Source organism: Schistocerca cancellata, chromosome 2 (assembly GCF_023864275.1).
Source record: "Schistocerca cancellata isolate TAMUIC-IGC-003103 chromosome 2, iqSchCanc2.1, whole genome shotgun sequence".
Classification (NCBI taxonomy): Eukaryota; Metazoa; Arthropoda; class Insecta; order Orthoptera; family Acrididae; genus Schistocerca; species Schistocerca cancellata.
In genome coordinates, this window is record NC_064627.1 from 785589539 (window position 1) to 785612773 (window position 23235).

At 42.1% G+C, this 23235-nt stretch overlaps 1 protein-coding gene across 1 annotated transcript in view; it reads left to right on the top strand.

The window, feature by feature from the left end:
* Positions 1-23235, top strand: part of LOC126162641 (zinc finger CCHC domain-containing protein 24-like) — a 177104-nt gene that overhangs the window by 132491 nt on the left and 21378 nt on the right. The window contains exon 3 of the mRNA XM_049919275.1: positions 21633-21766. Within this exon, the coding sequence (XP_049775232.1) occupies positions 21633-21766 (134 nt within the window). The remainder of the gene's footprint in view (positions 1-21632; positions 21767-23235) is intronic.

A 23235-nucleotide genomic window follows, 5' to 3' on the forward strand; every position in this document is an offset into this window, starting at 1 on the left:
GTTGAACAGAATTTGGCATTATATCCCTCAGGAGAACATCCAACAACTCTGTCATTCAATGTCAAACGAATAACTGCTTATCCAATTCGAGAAGCGCTTCCTCTTGAATAAATCATCTAATTTTTCTGAAATTGCAGTCTTTGGTTTGTCTGCCCATGTACACCACTTCTATTGATTTCCGTCCCATTCTGAGCTCAGAATACGCACCAGGATCCAGCAACAGACGGAGGTGAGCGATATTGGTCAATAATTCTGTGCATCCGAACTGTTACGCCCTTTTTGTCGACAGTACCTCGTAACGGCGCCCGAAGTACGAACGACGGCTCCGGTTTCGGAAACCGATTTTAGTCAAGTGACTAACGACACGCTGACCACATGCCAGTGACACCCTGGCTGGACGATGGAGCAGTGGTGGATCGATGTCCGATTTGAACCGTCTACCTTATTATTCTCTTCAGAAATGTGTTGAAATTCATTCGGAATGTTTCCAGCATTCCTTCCTTGCCTTTCTTCTTTTGTTTACGTGGGCTTATGAATTATTGTCGACATCGCTAATAGGAAAAGTAAAATTTCATTGAATCTCAAGTGAAAACAGAAGTATCTGCAAACGTCTCAAAATTTACCAGACATACCCTAGAACGTAATATTAAGGGAAAAGTCTCACATTATATATCTACAAATCTACAGCATACTAATAGAAGTAAATCGCGTATTGCATATTTCAGCCCTTTTCTTCTCAGTTAGAAATGGAACTGAGCTTGTCGATTAAAAAGAGAAGGGCGGTTCCATGTACGTCAGTAATTACCTCGCAGCGCCATTTTTGAAACCATTTTCCAAAGTATTGGGAAAATAATATACACCTGGACTGTCACCTACCTGTGTAATAGTGGTATACTTAGCAATTCGCCAATTTCGATTTCAAAAGGGGAGCTCTGCTTAGATCGCTGAGCACGTAATAAAATTTTTAAATTATAAAATATCACCACTTGGGATCTTCTGTGACTTACCGAAGCCATTTGACTGTATGAGTCATAATATTCTATGGTAGGTGTTATATTTTTATGGAATATACACCAAAGCGCCAAAGAAACTGGTATAGGCATGCATATTCTAATATAGAGATATGTTAACAGGCAGAATACGGCGCTGTGGTCGGCAACGCCTGTATAAGACAATAAGTGTCTGGTGCAGTTGTTAGATCGGTTACTGCTCTTTCAATGGCAGGTTATCAAGATTTAACTGAGTTTGAACGTGGCGTTGTAGTCGGCGCACGAGCGATGGGACACGGCATCTCCGAGGTAGCGATGTACTGGGGATTTTCCCGTACGACCATTTCACGAGTGTACCGTGAGTATCAGGAATCCGGTAAAACATCAAATCTCCGACATCGCTGCGACCGGAAAAAGATCCTGCAAGAACGAGACCATCGACGACTGAAGAGAATCGTCCAATGTGACAGAAATGCAAACCTTCCGCAAATTGCTGCAAATTTCAATACTGCTCCGTCAACAAGTGTCAGCGTTCAGACCATTCAATAAGACATCATGGATATGGGCTTTCGGAGCCGAAGGCCCATTCGTGTTCTGTTTATGACTGCATGTCACAAAGCTTCACGCCTCACCTGGGCCCATAACACCGACATTGGACTGTTGATGAGTGGAAACATATTGCCTAGTCGGACGAGTCTTGTTTCAAATTGTATCGAGCTGATGGACGTGTACGGATATGGAGACAACCTCATGAATCCATGGACCCTGCATGTCAGCAGCAAGCTGTTCAAGCTGGTAGAGGCTGTAATGGTGTGGGGCGTGTGCAGTTGGAGTGATACGGGACCCCTGATACGTCTAGATACGACTCTGACATGTGACACGTACGTAAACATCCTGTCTGATCACCTGCATCCATTCACTTCCATTGTGTATTCCGACGAACTTGGGCAATTCCAGCCGGACAGTGCGGCACCCCACAAGTGCACAATTGCTACAGAGTGGCTCCAGGAACACTATTCTGAGTTTAAACACTTCCGCTGGCCACCAAACTCACCAGACATGAACATTATTGAGCATGTCTGGGATGCCTTGCGACGAGCTGTTCAGAATAGATCTGCACCCCCTCGTACTCTTGCGGATTTATGGTCAACCCTCCAGGATTAATGTTGTCCATTCCCTCCAGACTTCTTCCGCCATTAGTCGGGTCCATGCCACGTCGTGTTGCGGCGCATCTGCGTGCCCGCGGGGGCTCTACACGATATTAGGCAGGTGTACCAGTTTCTTTGGCTCTTCACTGTAGTTCAGCAAATGGCAAGTTTAGCTTTTATTTAATAAATAGTTAGTAGAAAGTTTAACACTCCAAAGCCTGGGAGTTGAAATGACGAGTAACTGAAAATTCTAAGTTTGCACGAAATATTGTTAGTGCAATGACTGGCATGGTTTTATATTTTGGCATGTTTTTATATTTTCGCGACTGTCAGAACTTTTGAATATCTCAAGTTCATCAATTCTGTTCGCACTGGCAAATCGAACTTCGCAAATTAAATAACAAGCGGGTTGTGGATAGTCACTGCCATCAGTGGCAATCTCAATGAAACGGTCGGAATAGTGGCCAAGTAAACTTTATTCAAGCCGGTTATTTACGTTCATACAACTTTAGACGCACCCGCATTTGCACTAAAAAAACCTTTTAATAACATGCAAAGGGTATTATTACTACGAAATAAAAAAGTATTACACAGTGTGTAAAATCAATTATGTGGTTATTATTGTTCAAACACGCTTACATCGGCATATACATCTTAACAGTACAAGGCCAGGGCCAGGAAAGGAAAAGAAAGAAGTGAAGGATGTCAGACAAAAGGCGAGTATTAATTTGCAGAAACTATCCTGTCATTTCACACATTCCCCAGAAATTCTAACATTCCAATTCTGGGCTATTATTTTATATACGTAAGCTCTTTTTGTCTTTTTGTCATTACTATTATATCTGCTCTTAAAAATAAGGGAAAATAATTTCAATTAAACAAGACAAAAATAATTAATACTACTTTGCCTCCATGCAAGTTACCCTAGGTTGTTCCTATAGTACTAACAGGGTCGTCGCATCATCTACATGGGAAGAAGTTACTATGGGTATCCCACACAGTTCGACTGCTGGCGCACCACTGTTCTTGTTTTATGTTAATGATGTACCATTTTATTTGAATCAGGAGACAGAATTAGTTTTGCTTGCAGATGATACAATCATTATTACGAAACTGAGCAAAGAAGCATCACTAGAGAAAACAGTACACCATGTTTCTGTGAAAGTTACTGATTGGTTTTACACAAATGGGCTAGCTCCAAACTTTGAAAAAATACAGCTCATTCAGTTTTGTGCTGTCAGGAATATCCCACTCCATATTAGCCTAGTACCACAACATAAAATAATAGACAGGGTAGAAAACTCTAAGTTCTTAGGTGTGTTCATTAATGAAAAATTAAAGTGGAAAAACCGTGTAATAGATATGCTAAAAGCTTACGTTCGGCTACTTTCGTCACAAGAATAATTTCCAGCTGTTGGGACATAAAAGTAAACAAGTAAACATATTTTGCATATTTTTATTCACTGATGTCTTACGTGACTCAAATACATCTTACAGCCATTTTTCAATCAGCTGAAAATATTAACCACTGCCACAAATTAACTGCGTCTATATGAAAATTATAAGCAACCAGCTGCATATAAGAAATTAAACTTCTGTACCGGTTTCGGGCACTTTCTGCCCTTCTTCAGAAGGTTATAGCTATCGCAGTATTTGCGAGTGTCAACAATAGGAGGCATACAGTTGTTTCGTTTCTTTGTACTATTTTTTTACGGACGTTATGAACCACATGACCATGGCATTTTGCTGTATGCATCTTATTGTTCACACTCTCAGACAGTGTGATAGGTATAACCTGAAGAAGGCACAAAGTTCCCAAAACCTATAAAGAAATTAAATTTCTATTATGTAACTGGTTGCTTATTATTTCGTTATATACGACTACAGCTGCTGAGGATGGACAATACACTGAAATAACTACGTTTATTCACTTATGAAATTTTTTTACCAACAGTCTGTCTGAGTTTGAGAAGAACAGACAGATTCAAAACCACAACACTAGAAGGAAAAATTATCTTAAAAATGGTTCAAATGGCTCTGAGCACTATGGGACTTAAAATCTGAGGTCAGCAGTACCCTAGAACTTTGAACTACTTAAACCTAACCAACCTAAGGGCATCACAACATCCATGCCCGAGGCAGGATTCGAACCTGCGACCGTAGCGGTCGCGCGGTTCCAGACTGAAGCGCCTAGAAAAACGATCTGCATTACCCCTTAGTGAACCTCACTCTGAGACAGGAAGTTGTGAAATACGGACCTATAAAACTGTTTGACAATCTACCCACGAAGTTAAAATATCTGATGTTTCACCTTAACAACTTCTTCTGCAGTAAAGAGTAATTCTTGAATAGGAATGATGTATCATTTACACACAAAAAACCAGTAAGTGGCCAGCATGTAACCATTTAAATATTTTTTCATCTTCTTATTATTATTCCTTGCTTTCTTTCGCGTCTGCATTGTTATGTGGGTCGTGATAATGTTAGTCGCAGTTGGTGGCCGGATACCCATCCTGATGCAACCGCAACCGCCCCCCCCCCCCCCCCCCCCGTCTGTCAGCGTCTAGAGTAAATCTCATGTTCAAGTGTGTGAACGTTTTATAAATGTTTGTGTAGCGTGTATCTGAGGCGGGACGTGGGTATGCGATGCCAACTACTGTATCCGTTCAGTCCACACAACATACGTTATACGAAACTCTCGGCTCTGTGGAAACTGCGAGTAGAGTCAACTTCAGTAACAGTTTATCATTATTAGTATGGTTTCGTCATCTGGCTATGTGGGCGTAATGCCAGTCGATCTTGTTCATCCATTTTCTTCCATAATATTATAAAAGACATGACTCAACCATGGGGCCTCAGCTTCACCCGGTGACAATGAAAGACAGAGAATGAAATTTCTCACACTTCGGGTAAATTTTGAGTCTCCATGACCTCTGTTTTGTTTTTACTCGTTACACACAAACATTCATAAAAATAAAACCAAAACGATAATTTCTGATTCATAAGATCCCAATAAGCACATTAGACGTAGCATCGACAATCCTCCCCCTCCCCCCCCCCTCCCAACTATATTCCATAACATTTCTAGTCTTCTTCGTTTCGAGCGCATTGCTTCTGCTCCTATACTAGTTATATTTGGTGAGCTCTTAAAAGGAGTAATATTTGAAGACGCTCAAATAAGGCCGAAACACAGTACTGAATATGTGGAATATGCATTCCTGTGTAATTGGTTGCGCGAGAGCAGAAAATAATACCTTGTGCAGAAAAGCTCACCAAGAAAGCCCCATCCACAATCCATTAAGCGCATCAAGTTGTTACAACAGATAATTTTAAGACAGTTAACATCCATTACTCCTGTGTTTGTCACATTCGAGATTCCTGGGGTACTGTCGTCCCTTTAGCCACTGGAACTGATAATTACCAGTGTATTACGCAGACAAAACTATGTAGAACAAAAAAGCTCCACGCAAACTGCGAACGAGCAGTTCTGCGTCGTTTAATGTAGATCCGTTCTCGTATGAAGTCATAGCGCACGTTTGAAGAACATGTTGTCTTAATCGTTATTTTTAATATAATGAAATCGAATGATTACAAATTACCAGGCTATTTTATACAGCTACAGTTTCAGTAACGTCGGACGTAAAACAGTAGACCCTATGGTTCCATTGTCCCAAAGAAGATATTCTGAAATTTTGGCCTTTGCATTTGACACATGTGACCTACACAGGAAAAGGTATGCATTGTTGTTAAAGTAGCAAATTGAATAAAGTTAAATTTCATGAGAAATGATTTGTCTACAAGTAAGAAATAAAACAGACTGGACAAACATTTGATGCGCCTTTGAATGATGTCCGAAATCATGCACAGCAAATGAGGTGGCGATTGAGAATGCGCGTTCCCTTTCCTAATATTTGAAGGATTCTCTATTGAAAATTTTTGAGACAGGAAAATTGTTGAATTTTTTTCACTTTCAGACATAGATGATACAAATATGTCAAGGCCACACAACGGTAGACTGCACAGTCTGTATAATCCACCACACAAATATCGCCTAGTATTCTCTAAAATTCTAAATTAAACGTTTAACATTAAATTCTCAATTGACAACTCACAACTCACTTTTTGTACGTGTTTTCGAGCATCATTCGACACATCAATATGTTTTTCTAATCTGTTTTTTTTTTCTACTTTTAGCCGAATGTTTTCACAATTCATTTGACGTTCTTTTTTTCAGAAAAAATTGTTTTCAGGTTTTGTTGAGAAAGCATGATCTTTTTGATATTTCGTTTACTTTCCTAGAGTCTTCAGTTCTCGAAATGTCCTGAATATAGTACTTGATTTCAAGGAAGCCATTTTGTCAGTCAAATATCACATCATTGAAACGTTTATAGGCGAAACAGCTAGACCTTGAAGAGATAAACTTATTGAGAACTCATTTGCCTAAGTTTTCTCTTCTCGAAATTTCCTGAATTTAATACTTGACTCGAAAGAAGACAACTATCATACAAATGCAACTTTTATGAGTAAAATAGCTAGACCTTGAAGAGATGAACTTTTAGTATATCATTTACGTAGCTAGTTGCTCCTTCTCATAAAATATTTCATTTTACCCTCAAATCAGTAACTAAGTTTTTCTTAACTACCCCAGTTACTTTCAAGAAAATAAAACTTCCCTTTTTTTCTCAGTTTGATACTCCATTTCTCACTCTTCGTCTGAGTTGAATATTCCAACAAAAATCCATTGCGTAATGTATAGGGAGTATTGTTTTTACTCTGGTCAAACAGTTGACCAAAAAGTAACAAAGATTTGTGTTAATATTCAGTCAACTATAAGGTCAATAACAGAAAGAGCAAAAACTCGGACAGAACAAGAAAGAGAGAGCAAATAGGTCATGTCCTTTCAAAGGAAATATTTAGGCATTCCCTTTCATTGATTTAAAGAAATAGTGAGAAACCTGGTTGTCTCTGTTGTCTCCTCACGGTTTCGCAGCGCATCTGCCGCTCCACTATGACGAAAGTAATGCAATGGGACTGCAGTGCCGCTTGTTTGTATGTGGTCTTGTTAGTAAACTCGCGACCCCTGCCCTAACATTAACATGCTCAACTTTAGTGTAGATAATTTATGTCGTCTTAATTTTTTTGGAAATCTGAATCATATTCCACTAGTGACATCAGTAATGAACTCTTGTTTTCTCTAAAGACGTGAAGTATCTTTTTAACAAACATCTGAAATGAACTAACGAGTCAGAAGCGAAAGATTTTCCTACAAAAAATAGTGTTAAAAATAAGAGACGACAGATTTACTGAAGGTTTGCTGGAGGAAAACGAAAACTGAAAGTTTTGTTGGGCAGGCGCCAAATTTCGTCTGATGACTAGATGGCACAGTAATTGACAGCAGATAAAGACATAAATACGCATTCGAAAATTTAAAAACCATTTGTAAAGATCAAGAGGCCAATCAGAAACAAAGACATTGGTAAATGATAATGGAAATAAAGGTATTCCGATTCCGAAAGTTGTAACATCTCATTTGCTTTTCGCCCTCCACTGCGAGCAGAAACAATGTTAATTTTTTTTAACGAAATATTAAGTAGTGAGAATGGATGACCTCGATCTGCGATTTCGTAAATTCACAGCCAAGGACCAAAAATGCAACTCTGTCTACCTGATTATTTTTCCTTTTCCGAGAGAAAGACGATGAACATCCATTTTTTGAGAAGGGGTCGAGTTCGATTTAGCCATTAAAGAAAATCACACGCAAATGACATCGGACTGCCGGATTAAGCTGGCATAATTGACCTAAGTTTTTGAGAGTGTTATGTGGAGTACAGCTTTGGAAATTCTGAAAATCGCTGTAATCAAATACAGGGATCGGAAGGTTATCTATAAATTTTACAGAAACCAGACTACAGACTGATTGAATTAATGACAGAAGATCAGCTGTCTCATACTCAAAAGTTGATTGGCGAGTCTTTTTAAAAAAGTGAATAAAACATTTCTGTTCTTATTTTACTTGTTTCAATAGACGCAGTTAAAACTGGAGACAGAGTATTGCAACACGACTTGAAAATTTATTTACAGAATGTTTGCGGGGGGGAAGAGAATTCCCCATACAGCAACCACTAGGATTTTTCTGCTTTTCAAGAAAGAAGACGGACCAGACGGACCTCTCTTGATTATGATGAGAGAAGTGGAATCCCTCACTAGCATATCGCAAACAGTCGGAGGAGCTAAGAATTTAAATTGTTTAAAAGTAAGAAAACATTTGTTCTGATAGCAACAACCATTTTTGTAGTTATTATTGTTGTTGTCTTCCGTACGAAGACGGATTTGTTGCTGCTCCACGATAGTCTATCCTCGCGTGCCTCTGCGAAGCTGCTGTAATTCGCTTGGCCTCCTAGTTACACCACACACTTCCCTCCATTACAAAATTATCGATTTCTTGGTGCGACGTCATATATCATAACTACTGATCCCTTTAGACGATTGAGTGCCTCTTCATTAGTAACCGATCTGTATATCTAATCTTCTGTATTCTTCCGTTGCCCCACATTTCAAAAGTTTCAACTTCATTCTTCTCTGATCTGTTTATCGTTCAAGTTTCACTTCTGTACTAGTGCAGAAAGATACAGTGCAGAAAGATACCTTCAGGAAAACCTTCCTCAAATGTAAATTTATATTTTATATCAAAAATTCCTCTTTTACGAAACTGCTTTTCTTGCATTGCCTGTCTGTATGTTATATCCGCTGTACTTCGATCATCATTACCTATTTTTGCGATCAAAATATCAAAACTCTTCTGGTACTTATAGTGCCTCATTCCCTAATCTAATTCCTCAACATGGTCTGATGTTATTCCACTGTATTCCATCACCGTTGTTTTGATTTTGTTGATCTTCATCTTGTAACTACTTTTCATGACACTATCCGTTCCGTTCAAGGCCTTTGCAATGAAATGATAGTGTGGCATTGTTGGCCGGTAGGCCACGTCCGCGGAATCCTGATCGATTTGCAATGCTACAGACAAACCTCGAAGTTTTAATTTCTTCTACCTGAAATTTAATTCCCTTTCTAATTATGTCCTTGGTTTTCTTAGTAACTTAGTGCATGAAAAGACTAAATAATATATTCGGACAGGCTGTAACCCCATCTTATTCCCTTGTCAACTACTGCTTCCGATTCATGCCCTTCGACTCAACTGCTGTCTGGTTTCTGCACTGTTCGTAGATAACCCTTCGCATCCTGTAGCTGACTGGTGCGACTTCAAGAAGGTTCTCGAAATTTACACACTGTCCCATAGTTGTGGTATTTGCGAACCGACTGTGTTTACTGTTTTTATGCTACACTGCAAGGGAATGTAGTGAACTGTGTCGGTTATTTCTAAAGAACGTTAATGTCAAGAGCAAGGAGTAGACCGGCGTACTGCTCTCGCATGGGCGCTGCGTGGAGTGCTGTGGTCCCACAGGGCTCTATTTTGGGTCCACCGCAGCTGTCGCGCTGGCTGTGTGCCGCGCACGTGCACACAATTCGCGGCATCGGCAAACGCATTCACACGGCAGCACTGCTCATTACGTTAATGACAGCAACGGCTTCGCCGGTGTAAACTTGGCAATTATTCGAAGAGCACATACATCATGGGCGCACTACTCTGTTGTTATTATTATTTCGTCTGACATGACAATGCTGCACATTAGAACCCACTAAAGAAATCTCTGGGTATGGAAAGAAGCCTGAGATGTCCATTTTATTTGAGTCCAATATAGCTGTAAGATGTAAAACTATTGTACACGGCTCGCCGTTAGAATTGCAACACGCATTGGCGTGGTATGTACTGCAAAAAAATGGTTCAAATGGCTCTGAGCACTATGGGACTTAACATATGAGGTCATCAGTCCCCTAGACCTTAGAACTACTTAAACCTAACTAACCTTAGGACATCACACATATCCATGCCCGAGGCAGGATTCGAACCGCTCGGCCACAACGGCCGGCCATGTACTGCATCCCTGGATATGAAAATAATCAGTATTTCAACGCAACCACGCGAAGTATATAGTAGTGTCACAATCTAAAGTATGTATGTATATAAGGAAATATTGCGCAGTCGTTTCTCATTCAGAAATTGCATATGAATGTCAGTTTTTTGTGAGAAAATAGTGTTACACCTCATGTAAGATGACGAAATTTCTACCAACAGAGTCAGAATTTGGCAATGGCGGGCTCGTGACCTATCTAAACTGCATTTCACCGGTCCGTATTATTGCTGTTCGCGTTGCTCGGTATACAACAAGTACAGGCTGGTGCAGTTAAAAGTAGACAGCTAACATGTGAATAAGGAATCGATAGGTTCAGTAGGTCCATTCTCAGTGCTATGCAAGATCTCAATCAGTGTTTGGCTCTGGTGGTGGCGGGGAGGGGGGGGGGCGTGGGCGGGGGATCAAAGTTTGTTATTGCCCCTCTCCCACAACAAGTACAGGCTGGCGTAGATAAAAGTAGCCCTCGTAAGTATAAAGGAAATGCAGTGAAATTACAGAAACGAAGAGCTGAAATGGACGTACAGTTTATTTATAATGAATATTACAGTGAAAAATGCGTTTATAGAAGATGTTGAAAGCGAACCCCCGCAATATCAATACACAGCTATGCACGTCTAAGTATATTCAGATACACCCGGCGTAAAGTTCCATACCGATGGCGGCAACTTCACGGCTGATGTTGTCTTTCATTCCCTGTCTCGTAAGTGCATTTGTTTCATAGACCTTCCTCTCAAGTGTCCCCACAGGAAAAAAATCACATGTTGTTAGGTCCGGCTAACGTGGTGGCCGTAAATGTTTGCTGTTAAGTCGTTCTGCAATGAAGACATCATGGACTCGTTCCAGGGATACCTTACACATGTGGCATGTTACCCCATCTTACTGGACGAAGCAATATTGCCTTTCATATTCACTGAGCTGAGCATGAAACGTGTCAAAAGTTTCCATACATGCGACCGTGTTGAGGGTAGCGTCAAAAATATCGGTTCAATGATGCGCGTTCCTGTTACACTGCAACAAACGCCGATTTTTTCATCATGGAGTGGCTGCTGACACAATTTTAGGGTTCTCCGTTGCCCAATACCTCGTGTTCTGTGAATTCGCATTCGACGAGAAAGATGAAACCACGCTTCATCACTCCTGATGTAGTGGAAAAGGTCTAACAAACCGTCGTTGATGTTATTCAAAAGACACGTGCAATAATCTACACGTTTCTGACTGCCATCCTCCCGTAATCGCTGCACAATCGTCACGCGATATGGCTTCAAATTACAGTGGTGGAAATATTTATTGCATCACCATGAATTAGTTCGTCTTTTTGTCCTTTGCAGCAATTTGCCTCATGTTATACCAGTCCCAATGTTTCTAAACTTTGTTGACATATTCCTGCCTTAATAATCTGACTTCTTCAAGCATGTTTTCCAACAATACACAACTCTTTGTTGTTGTCATTGGGTTTTACAATGGAAACAGTGTTTATACTGCCATTAGAGATGGGTCGAACTCGTTCATTGCCGTGAACTACTTCACTCATTTCACTCTTTGCCGTGAAGCGTTCAAATGAAGTAGCTTATTCATGAAGTACGGAAGCCTGGCGAAGTTCCCCAGTTCGCCGCTCAGCCGCGGCTTCGCTCGCTTTGCCTCGCTCGTACAATAAAGCTTTTTAATACTTCATAATTTTACCAACAGATGGCCGAACTATGCAGTAACGTGGACGTAACGTTTTACGCTCTTACAGCGTCTGAGTTAACTTAAATAGAGCATGGTTGTAGGGGACAAAGGAAAGATAAACAGATAAGCCTGTCACATATAAAGAAGGTATTACATTTAATCTTGCTCGACATTTCCTCATGAAGCACCCAAAAAAGTCATTATCTGCCAAATGAAACATTATTTGTTGTATTCATGGACCGCCGGCCGGAGTGACCGTGCGGTTCTAGGCGCTACAGTCTGGAGCCGAGCAGGTTCGAATCCTGCCTCGGGCATGGATGTGTGTGATGTCCTTAGGTTAGTTAGGTTTAATTAGTTCTAACTTATAGGCGACTGATGACCTCAGAAGTTAAGTCGCATAGTGCTCAGAGCTGTTTGAACCATCTATTCATGGACTGAAAACTAGGGTTTACCAACGAAATGCAGTCAATTTTATGTTCCTTTTAAAATTTAATCTAAAATAGAATGAGTATGTTTACCACTGTCACAAAGTCTATATACCTACGTTAAGTGATTATTCAGAAGTTTTCCTGTAGATTTTATTTTTGTTGAGAATAATAACCCTCCAGATTCAAAACGTAAACTGGCACCTGTAGTCATCGGTACGATTTCAGGTGGAATCCCACTTTCATTGTTATTTACAAACCTTTTATTTTCATGTTGGCTATGCGTGTTCACACAGCCAACCTCTTCGTTTGTATCTTTAATATTCATTTGTCTGCAAGCGCTGCCAACGGTAGGCTACCCGTAGACGCGAAGTTTAACTGCACAAATAGTCACGGGTAATGATGTGAGCACTGTAGGAAGCAGCTGACGCTGCCTTCCCCTCGCCCCTCAAAGCCACTACCCCTCCTAACCCTATTGTTCCCCACAAACACCGCGCGATTCGTCGACAGGCAGTAGAGGGAGGACTGAAGTGAAGGGAGGATGAGTGACGTAGCGCCGATGTAGTTGGAGATGGAGAGGGAGAGGGAGAGGGGAAGAGAGTGAGTGAACTAGAAAAAAGTGTGGAGTGTGCTATCTGTGAGGAGTTTGAAGTACCAGTTCATTGAAACTGAGTGGTTAGTTCACACTTCACTGGACTGAAGCGTTAATTTGAACGACTCATTCACGAGCTCCCCATCACTAACTGCCATTCTGAGTTGAGACTTTGCAGTGAGAAGATGGACATGTCAGTTGAATTAACGCCAGAAAAGAAAGCTGCTATACTTGCTTATTAGTCTGTTGGTCTCAGCACCAGAGAGATAGCCTCTAAGACAGGATTTAATCAGTCTACAATTTCGAGGTTACTGAAAAAATACAGGGAAAAAGGAGATGTTGATCGTGAAAAAGGAAGAGGTCGGAAAAGGGCGTCTACTGCCAAACAGGACAGGGTTTTGAAAAGGCTTTCGCTCAACCATTGTCACCTGTAATCAACTGCGCTAAAGTGAGACTGGGAAGAAATGTGCGACGTCTCAGTAACCAGTATAACTGTAAGAAATAGACTACTGGAAGCTGGACTCTCAGCCCGTCGTCCTAGAAGGAAGCCTTTATTGACCAAGATAATGCGACAACAGCAACTACAATGGGCAAAGGCACATGCGACTTGGACACCATTGATGTGGAAAAAAGTAATCTTTTCAGACGAGTCCAAATTTAATCTGCATGACTCAGATGGAAAAGTGTTCTTGCGTCGAAGAAAAGGTGAAGAATTTTTGCCATCATCCATAACACATACGAGGTGCATTCAAGTTCTAAGGCCTCTGATTTTTTTTCTAATTAACTACTCACCCGAAATCGATGAAACTGGCGTCACTTCTCGACGTAATCGCCCTGCAGACGTACACATTTTTCACAACGCTGACGCCATAATTCCATGGCAGCGGCGAAGGCTTCTTTAGGAGTCTGTTTTGACCACTGGAAAATTGCTGAGGATATAGCAGCACGGCTGGTGAATGTGCGGCCACAGAGAGTGTCTTTCATTGTTGGAAAAAGCCAAAAGTCACTAGGAGCCAGGTCAGGTGAGTAGGGAGCATGAGGAATCACTTCAAAGTTATTACCACGAAGAAACTGTTGCGTAACGTTAGCTCGATGTGCGGGTGCGTTGTCTTGGTGAAACAGCACACGCGCAGCCCTTCCCGGACGTTTTTGTTGCAGTGCAGGAAGGAATTTGTTCTTCAAAACATTTTCGTAGGATGCACCTGTTACCGTAGTGCCCTTTGGAACGCAATGGATAAGGATTACGCCCTCGCTGTCCCAGAACATGGACACCATCATTTTTTCAGCACTGGCGGTTACCCGAAATTTTTTTGGTGGCGGTGAATCTGTGTGCTTCTATTGAGCTGACTGGTGCTTTGTTTTTTGGATTGAAAAATGGAATCCACGTCTCATCCATTGTCACAACTGACGAAAAGAAAGTCCCATTCATGCTGTCGTTGCGCTTCAACATTGCTTGGCAACATGCCCACCTGGATGACACTTTTCGCATTTTCAGGTCGTCATGCAGGATTGTGTGCACAGAACCCACAGAAATGCCAACTCTGGAGGAGATCCGTTCAACAGTCATTCGGCGATCCCCCAAAACAATTCTCTTCACTTTCTCGATCATGTCGTCAGACCGGCTTGTGCGAGCCCGAGGTTGTTTCGGTTTGTTGTCACACGATGTTCTGCCTTCATTAAACTGTCGCACCCACGAACGCACTTTCGACACATCCATAACTCCATCACCACATGTCTCCTTCAACTGTCGATGAATTTCAATTGGTTTCACACCACGCAAATTCAGAATACGAATGATTGCACGCTGTTCAAGTAAGGAAAACGTCGCCATTTTAAGTATTTAAAACAGTTCTCATTCTCGCCACTGGCGGTAAAATTCCATCTGCCATACGGTGCTGCAACTCTGGGACGTATTGACAATGAAAGTGGCCTCATTTTAAAACAATGCGCATGTTTCTATCTCTTTCCAGTCCGGAGAAAAAAATCGGAGGCATTAGAACTTGAATGCACCTCATACAGTCAAACACCCACTAGGACAGATGGTCTGGGGGTGCATTTCCAGTCACGTAGTAGGTCGTCTGGGCTTCATCAATGGCACTGTCAACGCAGATGGCTACATAAGCATCCTTGAAAGGAAGCTTCTGCCAACCATTAGAGACCAGTTTGGAGATGTTTCCATAGAGCTTTGAAAGTGTACCAAACACGAAGCAGATTACTTTCTTGGTTAAGTATCACGTACTTCTACATTTCGGGTAAAATCTTTCCTTCGAGAAAATGGGGTTCGAGCATTAGAGTGGCCTGGAAACAGCCCTGATCTCAATCCTATTGAGAACTGTTGGAAGGTTATGGTATATGCTATCACCAAAAAGAAGCCACAGAACAAACGAGAGCTGTTGGAGACCCTTGTGCGTGTGTGGTTTCATGAACTGTGTGAGGAGTACATTAAAAAGATAATTCTTTCAATGCCTTCACGATGCCAAGCGGTGATTAAGGCGCACGGTGTAGCAACGAAGTATTAAATACAACAGTGTGTTCATATGAGGCAATACAAACACTAAAATCCATCAGTGTTATGTTACTATATTAATATGCAGTGCTTCTTTCAACATTAGTATTCTTATATCAGAATAGCAAACAGAATAGCTCACATATCCACTTACATTCATTTTGCAAGGAAGTGTTAAATCATAAAAAACAAACATTTTTATAGAAACTAAAATCAAGAATAAAAACAAATTGACAGAAATTATTGTGTATGTTCATTTCTGATAGAAATCAAGAGAAATCAGGCCAACTTACCTCAGTTATTCAATGATTGTAACAAAAATTGTTAATTGTAAGAGGTGATGCAATAAATATTTCCACCGCTGTAAGACTTTTCAATATTCGCTGGCATCTCCTCCTACTTACATGCGCCTGTTGGGTCTTTCTGCGTGTAACTTCTTTGGGCTCTCAACAATTCTTCGGCGAATGTCTGCAACAACTTCCGGTGTGCACACAGAAGGAATTCTTTGCCGTTTCACATTTTACAGAGACTAGTAGGTGCGAGAGTTTTTGTACATATTCTGTATTGCTCTCTTTGCTCTATCCGGATACTTGGCCCCGAAAATTTAGTGAGTTTCCTTAATGGAACCTGTTTTCATATATGCTTCCACAATTTTAATTCTTTCTGCTATAGAGAAACTCAGTTTACGGACCGCAAAGAGAACCATCTAACTTTACTGATGAAACAAATGAAATGGTATCGGAAGAATGCAAACAAACGATTATTGCATAAAACTGTCCATTGTTGCAGCTGATTACTCTACTTCAGAAGTTGAAATATTGCATTCGCATTCAGGGGGGAAGCGGGCTTCTTCTAACTGCGCCACACGATGCGCAGGAGTGACACCATCTAAAGGAAATATTGTGAATGGTTTCTTTTTCAGAAATTGCACACGAATGTCGGATTTTTGTGAGAGGATACTGTTACTCCTAGTGTAAGATGAAGAAATGTCTACCAGCACGAGTTAGAATCTGGTAATGGCAGAGTGGTGGCCTGTCGAGACAGCAGCTTATCGTTTTGGGATGTCGCTGCTCGCATTAGGTATCGCACAACTGACATGTGAATGAGGAATCGATGTGTTCAGTAGGGCCGTAGTCAGTGCTTTGCAGTACCTCGATCAGTGTTCGGCTCTGGAGGGAGAGGGGTGGGGGGCGGCAAGAGATCACACTTTGTTACAGCCCATTACTCTCAACGAATACAAATAGCCTTTGTTGTAAAATGCCACAAATGCCTAAGATCTTAATAACAACAATAACGTAGTGTGTTTATATCAGCACTTAGATCAACACTGTAGCGTAACTTTCAAGAACTTAAAGGCCAGAGACGCAAATAATTTGAAAGTCATTTGTCTGAAAATTAGAGAAATGCATGTGCCGTGCAATTGATTTAAGAACTATAACAGAAGGAAACTCTAACAAGTTTGACATTTTCAAAATTAACACCATGTAGAATCGATGTCTGCATTGAACATCAACAATATTTCACTCAGTAAGTATCCACGATTCTGGGCGCAGTTCATCACTATGTGAGCGTATAAATTGGGGCAGTGTTGTTTCTTTCTGTCCTTTCTGCCTGCGCTCTCGAAAGCTGCTATTACTTTTTTCTTGGTGAAGAGTATTTTCTTTTCTGTCTTGCTTTACTCAACTTCTTGTGGTTTGCCAGTTGCATCTGTCGAATCGCGAACCGTGTTGCGTTTGTTGTCAGCAGCAAATACGGCCAGTCTTTGAATTACTCCTATAGCTGGCTGGTATGTTCTCTGCAGGAGGTCAGGACGCAAGCCCATCATCTGCCAATGACCGAACAAACAAAATTTGTAATTTCCTAGAATTTCTTGCGTTTTGCGACTCTTAATATTGACGCTGCTTTTTCTCCGGAAGTTAGCTCAGAAACTTGCAAAGCGTCATAAGTAAACGTACATACATTTATAGTAAAATGTTCTTATGCACGGGCGGGGGTGGGTGGGTGGGTGGGTGGGGGGGTCATGATTCAATATGAATCTTTCCCTCGCCCTCGCCCTCTCCCCCTCCCCCCCCCCCCCCCCCCGGAGTCACCACTTTATCTCAACGGACCCACGGAACTGAAGATATATCATTCTCTCGGTCGTACATGATCGTTATGGCGCTTGAGTTTGGAAATGGGCTTGTTTGCAGCTAGACAAGTACCTACACGAACAGTGCGGCAACATCTGGAGGAGCAGGGGCTGTCAGGACGGTGGCCATTGACACGTCACCAGAGGAATTTACGTTGACGTGATGCCCCCAACGATAACTCTGGACGCAGGACTGCCACCAGGTCGTCTTTCGAAGTGACTCCATGTTCCAGTATCGCCGAATCACCTTTTTTTTAGAGTAAATTCTGTGTTATTTTTAATGCCATTTAGTTGGCAAATAAGTGACTCAGCTGCAGTCCCGAACTATGGCTTTTTTCACAGTCATTTGGCTTCTTTTGTCGCTTTTTTCCTGACCACGGAAAAGCATTGCCAACGGAATTGCCACAGTGGTTACACCAATTCACCGAGTGAGGTGGTGCAGTGGTTAGCACACTGTACTCGTATTCCGGAGGGCGACGTTTCAGACCCGCATCCGGCCATCCTGATTTAGATTTTCTGTGATTTCCCTAAATCGCATCAGGCAAATGCCGGGATGGTTCCTTTGAAAGGACACCGCCGACTTCCTACTCCCATCCTTCCCTAATCCGACGGGACCCATGACCTTGCTGTTTGGTCCCCTCTTCCAGACCAACCAACCAACCAACACTGGTTCCCGTTAGATCACCGAAGTTAAGCACTGTCTGGCTCGACTAGCAGTTGGATGGGTCACCGTCCGAGTCTGGCGAGCACTGTTGGCGAGTGGGGTGCACTCAGCCCTCGTGAGGCCAACTGAGGAGCTGCTTGACTGAGAAGTAGCGGCGCTGGTGACGAAAACTGACAACGGAAGGGAGAGTGGTGTGCTGACCACATGCCCCTCTATATCCAGTGACACCTATAGGCTGAGGACGACACAGCAGTCGATCGGTACCGTTGGGCCTTCCGTGACCTGTGCGGACGGAGTTTAGTTTTAGAAAAGCATTAAAATTCATACTGATCAGTGGACAAAACTAAAATTTTAAAACACGCTTCAATGTCCCATGAAAATAATTATTATATTGAAAATTAAAGAGCACAAAAAAGGAAACTGAAGCTATGTTGGTGTATGTTCCGTGTACTTCAGCATACGCATACACAAGACCAAAAACATAAATAAGAAATGTGAACAGTTGACAGCCTTACTGGATGTTGCAGCATAGCTGACATCGGCAAAATATCGCAGCTTTACAATAATGAAGGAAGCTGTTATTAACAAAGTAGAGTTTGATTTGTGCAGGATGAATCAGAAGTCATACGCTTCACAAGAATGGTTCAGATGGCTCTGAGCACTATGCGACTTAATTTCTGAGGTCATCAGTCGCCTAGAACTTATAACTACTTAAACCTAACTAACCTAACGACATCACACACATCCATGCCCGAGGCAGGATTCGAACCTGCGACCGTAACGGTCGCTCGGTTCCAGACTGTAGCGCCTAGAACCGCACGGCCACTCCGGCCGCCCATACGCTTCACAGTTGTAATAATCAATGTGCCAGCGACTGAGCTGAGGACAGGAATAGCTGACTTCTATTCAGTGCAATACTTTGATAAGCGTAAGAAATAATGTACGAGTAATGCTACAATGCAGATATTGTGGAGCTTGTCCTGTAAGTTCCTAGCAGGAACATTATTTATATTTATTGTAAGAAAAAGAAAGTTCTGCAAAATAAACTGACATGTGATGTCTATTTATTCTGCGTCAAAATATCGGGGTTTTAAAAACTGTCCCATATTTTATATGCATATCGCAGAAATAAAATCTCAGATTGTTATATCGAAGTACAAGTGTATCCAGAAATCATTTTTGTAATGAGATGCACAAGGCACGCCTATAAATTATTATCTCTTTGTGAGTTCCGGAAGCCTAACATTTTTGAACATCTAGGCGAGAGTCGGCCACGGTGTGTCGAACTTTACGCGGTTGGAGTGTGCGCGCCCCTGCGGGCCACGGTGCAGCCGACGGCTTTGCTCGCATGGGCCCATCAACACCGACATTGACTGTAAACATATTGCCTGGTCGGACGAGTCTTGTTTCAAATTGTACGGAGTGGATGGACGTTTATGGATATGGAGACAACCTCATGAATCCATGGAACCTGCCTGTCAGCAGGGGACTGTTCAAGCTGGTGGAGGCTCTGTAATAGTGTGGGGAATGTGCAGTTGGAGTGATATTGGACCCCTGATACGTCTAGTTACGACTATAACAGGTGACACATGCGTAAGTGTCCTTCTGATCACCTTCATCCATTCATGTCCATTGTGCATTCCGTCGAACTTGGGCAATTCCAGCAGCACAATGCGACACCCCACACGTCCAGAATTGCTACTGAATGGCTCCAGGAACATTCTTCTGAGTTTAAACACTTCTGGTGGCCACTAAACTCCCCAGACATGAACATTGTTGAGCATATCTGGGATACTTCTTAAGTAATAGAACCCAGTACGTTGTCCTCGATGGTGAGTGTTCATCGGAGGTGAGGGTATCATCTGGAGTGCCTCAGGGAAGTGTCGTAGGTCCGCTATTGTTTTCTATCTACATAAATGATCTTTTGGATAGGGTGGGCTGCAATGTGCGGCTGTTTGCTGATGATGCTGTGGTGTTCAAAATGGTTCAAATGGCTCTGAGCACTATGGGACTCAACTGCTGTGGTCATAAGTCCCCTAGAACTTAGAACTACTTAAACCTAACTAACCTAAGGACAGCACACAACACCCAGCCATCACGAGGCAGAGAAAATCCCTGACCCCGCCGGGAATCGAACCCGGGAACCCGGGCGTGGGAAGCGAGAACGCTACCGCACGACCTGCTGTGGTGTACGGGAAGGTGTCGTCGTTGAGTGACTGTAGGAGGATTCAAGATGACTTGGACAAGATTTGTGGTTGGTGTAAAGAATGGCAGCTAACTCTAAATATAGATAAATGTAAATTAATGCAGATGAATAGGAAAAAGAATCCCGTAATATTTGAATACTCCGTTAGCAGTGTAGCATTTGACACAGTCACGTCGATTAAATATTTGGGCGTAACATTGCAGAGCGATATGAAGTGGGACAAGCATGTAATGGCAGTTGTGAGGAAGGCGGATAGTCGTCTTCGGTTCATTGGTAGAATTTTGGGAAGATGTGGTTCATCTGTAAAGGAGACCGCTTATAAAACACTAGTACGACCTATTCTTGAGTACTGCTCGAGCGTTTGGGATCCCTATCAGGTCGGATTGAAGGAGGACATAGAAGCAATTCAGAGGCGGGATGCTAGATTTGTTACTGGTAGGTTTGATCATCACGCGAGAAATGCTTCAGGAACTCGGGTGGGAGTCTCTGGAGGAAAGGAGGCGTTCTTTTCGTGAATCGCTACTGAGGAAATTTAGAGAACCAGCATTTGAGGCTGACTGCAGTGCAATTTTACTGCCGCCAACTTACATTTCGCGAAAAAACCACAAAGATAAGAGAAATTAGGGCTCGTACAGAGGCATATAGGCAGTCATTTTTCCCTCGTTCTGTTTGGGAGTGGAACAGGGAGAGAAGATGCTAGTTGTGGTACGAGGTACCCTCCGCCAAGCACCGTATGGTGGATTGCCGTAGATGTAGATCTACTTTGCCACATGCTGTTCAGAAGAGATCTCCACTGCCTCGTTTATGGACAACCCTGCAAGAGTCATGGTCTCAATTCCTTCCAGCACTACTTCAGACATTAGTTGAGTCCATGGCACTTCGTGTTGCGGCACTTCTGCCTTTTTTTTTTGGGGGGGGGGGGGGAGGACTACCCAATATTAGGCAGGTGTAGCAGTTTCTTTGTCTCTTCAGTGTATTTGTGGCAGATTATGTGCTACTGAATTGAAAAACTGATCGAGGCGATTATCTGACTTAACCCATAAACACACATTGAGCTATATGTAATATCATTTACAGGTAAGATGGAATTCCTATGTTTATATTTGTTCATTTTCAGTATAGTTCAGCTTCAGACAATGAGGTAGTTGTTTTTAGATGCAGCATTTGGAAATGCATGCACAGGCAGACTTCATGTTACTCTCCAGAATTTTTCTGTTGTGGATACCTTAGCAACAGCAAAGTTTAAGTGAGTGTCCATGGTGTGTTGCAGTTGACCTGGTGGAGCAGTTCAGAGATATGCACATTGGTGTGCCCTCAGAGCGGAAGCCAGGGAAGCGGCCACCACCTGCCTACATGTGCCATTTGTGCTTCAGCAAGGGTCACTACATCAAAGACTGTCCTCAGGTAAGCACGTGCTACTCTCTGAAAGATTCCCTACACTGACTATTGTATAGAATGGGTTCTTTGAGATTTGATATTATGATTATAATCCATCCAGCATATAACTGAAATGCTGTTATATCTGTATGAAAGGGGGAGTCAAGACTGAAGTCAAGATTAAAATTCCATTACTGCAACTATTGCAGATCTCTAGTTTCTCTTCATTAAACAGTGGGCCACAGAATAAAATACTACAAAAATAAAATAAATCAATACGAAACATTATTAAACAACAAACAAATAAAAACAATGATGCAAATGAAATTGAATTCCCAGAAATACCTTAGGCAGAAATGATGACACATTGAAAGCAGTGGCAAAAATAGTTCAAATGGCTCTGAGCACTATGGGACTTAACTTCTGAGGTCATCAGTCCCCTAGAACTTAGAACTACTTAAACCTAACTAACCTAAGGACATCACACACACCCATGCCCGAGGCAGGATTCGAACCTGCGACCGTAGCGGTCGCGCGGTCCCAGACTGTAGCGCCTAGAACCGCTCGGCCACCCCCGCCGGCGAAAGCAGTGGCAGTTAGTTTCAATATGTACTTCAGTATAGTGGTAGCAAACATTGCACCTGCTAATAAAAAACCAAATAAAGATACATTAGACTCACTCCCAAAGACAGTGTTTAATCCAACGATAGACATTCATGTCAGACAAATCTGAAGACATTATGAAAGTCATACAAAGAGTGAGAAGTGATAATTAATAGTGAGCTTCCCCGTGTTCACTTGAGTTACTGTTTCCATATTCTACACAATATTTTGACAACCAACTCGTACGTCATCTTCAGGTGCTGCATATTTTGCTATTACGTGTAGGCCTACTTGCTGCCGGGACTCCAACCAGACTGTGAGCTATTGCTGGTCTCATGCCACAAGTTCGAGTCATGATGTCCACTGCAGCATTTAATGCTCTTTTGTTTTACAGAACACACACTGATACGCCACAAAATGCAAATTCCCTGTATTTTCCATCTCTGATGGATGTAATGGTGGCAAGGTTTTAATAAATTTAGTGCCTTACACCGATCGTCATTTAAATTGAGACTTACATCCATTTTTATTATGTTTTCCGAATCTTTATTTTGATTGAATCCTTAATTGTACCACCGAGCGAGGTGGCGCAGTGGTTAGCACACTGGACTCGCATTCGGGAGGACGACGGTTCAATCCCGTCTCCAGCCATCCTGATTTAGGTTTTCCGTGATTTCCCTAAATCGTTTCAGGCAAATGCCGGGATGGTTCCTTTGAAAGGGCACGGCCGATTTCCTTCCCCATCCTTCCCTAACCCGAGCTTGCGCTCCGTCTCTAATGACCTCGTTGTCGACGGGACGTTAAACAACACTAACCTAACCTAACCTTAATTGTACTGTCCCAGAAACTTGGTGTTTCCTCCATGATACTGGTATCATCAAATGGGGCTTTTG